The sequence below is a fragment of the Urtica dioica genome, chromosome 11, assembly GCF_054948205.1.
Source record: "Urtica dioica subsp. dioica isolate 48M chromosome 11, U.dioica_male_clone48M_v1_H2, whole genome shotgun sequence".
In the NCBI taxonomy this organism is placed as follows: domain Eukaryota; kingdom Viridiplantae; phylum Streptophyta; class Magnoliopsida; order Rosales; family Urticaceae; genus Urtica; species Urtica dioica.
Window position 1 is genome coordinate 14,801,601 of NC_142766.1, and position 6,000 is coordinate 14,807,600.

The 6,000-nt window shown below is 35.4% G+C and overlaps 1 protein-coding gene across 1 annotated transcript; it reads right to left on the minus strand.

The window, feature by feature from the left end:
- Positions 1-2,522: 2,522 nt before the first annotated feature.
- LOC149381528 (large ribosomal subunit protein uL2z-like) lies at positions 2,523-4,635 on the minus strand. The gene is made up of 2 exons (XM_089601054.1): positions 4,124-4,635; positions 2,523-3,001 (listed from the first exon to the last, which is right to left on the minus strand). Exons 1-2 carry the CDS (start codon positions 4,561-4,563, stop codon positions 2,662-2,664), a joined length of 780 nt encoding a protein of 259 aa, XP_089457180.1. The 5' UTR covers positions 4,564-4,635; the 3' UTR covers positions 2,523-2,661.
- Between the last annotated feature and the right edge of the window lie 1,365 nt (positions 4,636-6,000).

Below are 6,000 nucleotides of genomic sequence, written 5' to 3' on the forward strand. Positions count from 1 at the left end.
TCTCAAAGCAAACATACTCATCGCAAAACTCAAAACATCTTTGCCTATAAACAAGTTGTTCATGTTGACATCCAAATTCATAGAAAAGTTTTTCAAGTGGATTTCATCAAACAAGAAAATTTCACACTTAGGGGGTTGATCTCCCTGTTGATCCAAACTCGAAGAAGAGCTACCTCTTTCAAAGCATTGGCGTTTAAATATTTTGAATGCCAAACATGAAATAATGTCAAGATTGTGAAGCAACAACAATGAAATCAACATCCACATTCTATAAAAAAAATCATTAAAAAAAGGTAAACATCTAATATACCAGACTCGACTAAAGAACATGAAGAATCCATCATTAACGAGTTAAAGAGCAAATAAGAATAATATCGTTTACATGAAAAAATAAGCACTCATTTCAAATTCAAATACTTGCTGCATTAAAAACGTCAGCAGTAACTAACTCATATTTTAATGAAATAAATCATCATTAATTTATTAAAATATTTTATTTGAATTTGTTTCCTTAAACGCTGCTAATGGAAGGACATAGTAGGTATTTGATCACGCAGATTCCTTTACCACGTCATTGATATGGCTGTTTGTTTAAGATTTCAAAACCTTGGATAAAATAAAATCCCTACATTTAAAGTGGTGTAGTTAGTTTTATTTTTTCTAAATTTAATCATGGCATTTCATAATAATAATGCACGCCACAATTTTTATTGATACAAATAAACAAATCTAGATTAATATAACATCCTTAACATATATTTTTAATCAAATATTTACCAGACAAAATTGTACAGCTAAATATTTTTACACATAAGTTATTTTATGTGGTTGATTTATTTACATAAAATATATAATTAGTCGTAAAATAAAAATAATTTAATACTTTTACACATAAACAACTATATAACTTACTTAAAAATATTTTGTATTTTACATTAATTATTTAAAAAAGTAAAAGACAAACATAATGAAATTAATATAAAAAAAAAAATAAGTACGAGAAGTAATTTAAACATAAAATAAAAACGACGGCTGGAAAGATAAAATAAGTACTGAGTTATGTAAATAATAAATTAATTTTTATTCCATGCGTGTTCATTTATATTTGTCAGAGGTCGTGGCACGAATGAGTTAGCACTTAGAATCAAGAGAGATAGAGAAAGAGATAAGTGAAAAAGTGATTGAAATGAGGTAATTTTGTCCAAAATATTTGACAAAACTAAATTTTTGAAAGTGTGTAAATAAAATTCATTTACAATTATTTGTTAATTACGAGGCCTATAAATATAGCTAAATGTTACACGGCACTATTCTTCATTTATTTTTGTTTATTTCAGTCAAGGAACTAAATGCCGGCGAATTTCCCGGAATTTCGGCTGGAAATTCCATTTCCATGGGTCAACGGCGAGCGGAAGAGACATATGTCGTTTCCATGTGTGATGTCGTTGGAATTTCCAAGAAACGACATTTCGTTTCTATCGTTTAATGCCGATAGATGTCGTTCCAACTTGTGTATAAAACCATCTTCATTTCCAAGAAATTCGAAGGAAAAGAAAAAAAAAAAAAAAAAAAGAGTCGCGACTGTGGAGGAGAGAACGTGGGTGTCGGAGGAATTCGACGGCGATCGGCGAGTTTCCACCATTTTCGTCACGCTGAAGGTATAAATCAACAAGATGTCGACGAATTTCCTCCGATTTGAAGGAATTTCCAAGTCGTTTTTGAAACCCTAGATTCTGAAACTTGCACCTTCAGTTTCTTGAGTAATTTGAATTTTTTTTCATATAATCCTTTTCATGAAAGTTGTTTGTAATGTGACGATCTATCATATATATTTTTTCCAGATTTTTTGGTGAAATTCCGGCGAACCTTGAAATTATCCGGCGAAACACCATTTTTTCCGACGAACCTTGAATTTTCCGGCGACTGAAAAAACTGAAGTTCAAGTTTTATTTCTGTTTTTAAGCAAGTTTATGTGTTTAATTTTTATCTTGTATATGCTAGAAATGAAATTATTTAAGACTTAAGTGTATAAATTTATTGATATATTGAAATTGTTACGTTTTGAATTGAAATGAAATTCGTTTGAAATTATTTAAGACTTAAGTGTATGAATTTTATGAAGTGTTTTAAATTTGAACTACATTTAAAAATATATATATTTATGTGTTTGTTTCGCCACATTATTTCCGTTCGGTTTTCCGTCGGCACGTCGGTTTTCCGTAGAAATCGGCATTTGAAAACGGCATTTTACTTGCCCATTTCCACAATTTTTCCGTTGGAAATTCCATCGGCATGACGATTTTCCGTAAATCAGGAAGCTCGAAACGGCAACGAAAACGGCATTTTTTTCCTTGATTTCAGTATAGTCTTTTGATGGTGCTAAATTACGAAAGTAACCGTGAAAACAAATTTAATTTAACATTTCCCCAAAACTATCTTTTTTTCAATTGTATATGTTAATTTATTTCATGTTGTTTAACTTATTTACATGATTTATTTTTGTAAAAAACATAAAAGAAATCTACCATAAACGCAATAAATATAAAATGAAAAATAAGTAGGCATCCAAAAATAAAACAAATACGAAGATTTGAACGAGAGAAACAAGTATATAAACATAATATTATTCCTAAAGCAAAAAAAAAAAATGGAGTTGTGGGCTTAAGCCTTCTCCTTGGAGGCGGTGGCGGCGGCTTGACCGCGGAGACGACCGGTCCTGCGGGCGGCGATGAGACCGACCTTTTGGCCGGGCGGTGCCGACCTTCGCACGGTGGAGGCGTGGCCGATGTGTTGGTGGTTCCCTCCTCCGTGGGGATGCTCCACCGGGTTCATGGCCACACCTCTTACCTTGGGCCAGCAGTTCCTCTTCACTCTGAACTTGTGGTACGCATTACCCGCCTTGAGCATCGGCTTCTCCGTCCTTCCTCCTCCCGCCACCTGTCCCACCATCGCTCTGCAACCGCTCGGGATCACCTTCTTCGCTCCCGATGGCAGCTTCACCCTAACGACGATGAACACAGAAAAATTCAGTATCTTCTACGTTACATGTACGAGATCGTCAACTAAAGATACAGTACTAACAATCCTGAAATGAAACCAGGTAATTAACAAAATGTATCGATTAGAAAAAAAATTATGTACTGGACCTAATTTAAACATTTTTTCGTACAGGCTCGATCTAATTTGATAATCGCCAAGTGTATAAGTATGTATGAGATTGCCGGCTAAAGATACAATGCTAACAATGCTGAGTGTTGTTTGAAAGAGACCAGGTAGGGTTTGGGTGAGATTAGAGTCTTATATATTACTACTCGTGTACATTTTACAATTGAAATCAGAATAAACATTACTATTCAGAAAGAAATGAAGGTAGGTATTGACAAATTATATCGATTAGAAAAGCATGTAAATTTCTCGTCTCTCTGGTTCAATCTTCGCAACTGATTTCTGATCCCACACACAAATCAGGTTTAATTCAACTACATATAATCACAAAAAAAAAAACCAAATGATCACTGAACCAGCAGCAACACTGAGTGCGTTTGAAAGAAACAATGTGAGAATGAAGTCTTAAATATAGCTACTCATATACATTTCACAGTTGAAAACAGAATAAACACATATGAGATCATCAGTCAAGAAAGGAATGAAACTAGGTTTTAACAAGCTATATAGATTAGAAAAACAAGTAAATTTCTCGTATTTCTGGTTCAACCTTCGAAATTGGTATTCTGATCCCACACACAAATCGGATTTAATTCAACTACGTATGATCACAAAAAAAAACAATCAAATGATCACAAATGAGACTAGAATCTTACATATAGCCAGATACTCGTATACATATCAGAATTGAATTTGAAATCAGAATAAACACGTACGAGATTAACAGACAAAATACGACGTATAACTATCCAGAAAGAATTAAAACTAGGCCTCGATTAGAAAAAAAAACATGTAATTTCTCGTCTCTTTGTTTCAATCGTCGCAACTGATATTCTGATCAAACTCACAAACCAGACTTAATTCAAACATGAATAACCACAAATAAACAATCAAATGCTCAATGAACCAGCAGGAATAATTTAATTCAAGCAGCGAAGCAGAGTCCGAAAAAAAATACCTGGAAGTTCCATTGTCGGGATTGTGACTGATGATAACAGCGTAATCACCAGAAGCCCTAGCAAGGACACCTCGGTCTCCAACGTGGTGCTCAACGTTGCAGACAACAGCTCCTTCGGGGATAGATCCGACGGGAAGTACGTTTCCGACGACGAGATTGGCTTTCTTTCCACAGTAGATGAACTGACCGGTGTACATACCCTCGGCGGCGACGAAAAGCTCCTTCTGAAGCTTGTACCGGAATGGATGCCGGAAAGTGACGCCAGCGAGCGGAGCACCACGCCCTGGATCGTGGATGATCTCCGTCACCACGCCTTTCAGGTAACCGTTGCGCTCGCCGAAGTCCAGCGACCGGAATCTCGCCGGACCTTTGCGGTGGTGCGTGTGGGACTTGAACACCGATCCGGCTCCCTTACGCTGCGCTCTGATGACTCTTCCCATTTCGCCGCGGCGGAAGTGGAATTCTAGGTTTAGGGTTAGGAACTTCCGGGAAGATATTTAGGGTTTAGACTTTACCGATGTATATATAAGAGGCTTTGTTATATGTGGAATTCTAGCCCAAGCAAAAGGCCCTCCATGTCAAGGTCTGGGCTTAGTTCGGGCCTGGTTTTGGGTCTTTCTCTTTTGCTGTTTGGAATATATTTTTTTTTTTAAGAGCCTAATTTCGGGTTTTTAAGGGCTTGTTTTATAATTTTTTTACATAAAAATAATGAAAAATTATAATAAAAATGACATAAAATAACTTCGCCTGAAAAAATAGAGATTTGATCTATACGCCGAAAAATCAAGGAAACGTGGTTGTGTAAATTTGAAGAATGTAAATGATTTAGATAAGAAAAATTATACGAGATAAGCCACTTCAAACGTGATAATTGCAATCTAGCCGACGTTTAAACAAACTTTCAAATATAGCCACAAGTGATGACGTGACCTATATTAATCATGATGAAAATTACATCTTTGTCCATTTTAGAAAAATCGGCTAAAAAAAAGTTGCAGCCCACGTTTGGAATCATTTTTTACAGCCAACGTTTATTTAGGGATGGCAACGGGTATGGGTAAAGCCGGGTACACCTATTCCGTTACCCGTACCCGTTATAATTTTTTACCCATTACCCGGACCCGTTTACCCGGATTTTGAAACGGACCGGGTAACGGGGATACCCGCCGGGTAAACGGGTTAAAAATATTGGACCCGTTACCCATTTACCCGGTTTAAAAAAAGGGTAGCGGGTCGGGTAGACCCGCTTACCCGTTTACCTGTTTATAAAATAAAAATCCATCAACAATATAAAATTTAAAAATAATAAAATTTAGGTGAAAAATATCAAAATGCTACTACAATATAAAGAACATTAAAATTCAAAATAAATAAATAAAAATACAAAAGAAGTCTTCATTGCAAATTGATCATTTTCATTGTAAATTTGGCCATCTTCATTGCAACATATTAAAATTTGTTATCTTTTTAAATATTTAAAAGTTACGGGTCGGGTCCAGAGTAACCGGGTACGGGATGACTATATCGTCACCCGTACCCGGACCCGTTAAAACTCTAACGGGTATTACCCGTTTACCCGTTTACTAAAAAAGAACGGGTATTACCCGACCCGAATAAATCGGGTAACGGACCGGAACGCGGGTAACGGGTCAAATTGCCATCCCTACGTTTATTATTTTTGAGACTTTAATACACGTCTCTACTATTTGAATTTCTTTCCTTTTTTATAGTACAATCGGTTTATATTTAAATCTCTTTAAAATTAAAATTCTTTCAAATGATATCTAGCCAATTTGATTTGGTAGTTATCACACAACGTTTTTTAACAACAAATTCTACCATTAAAGGACTAGATATGATTCTCTCTCTCTCTCTCT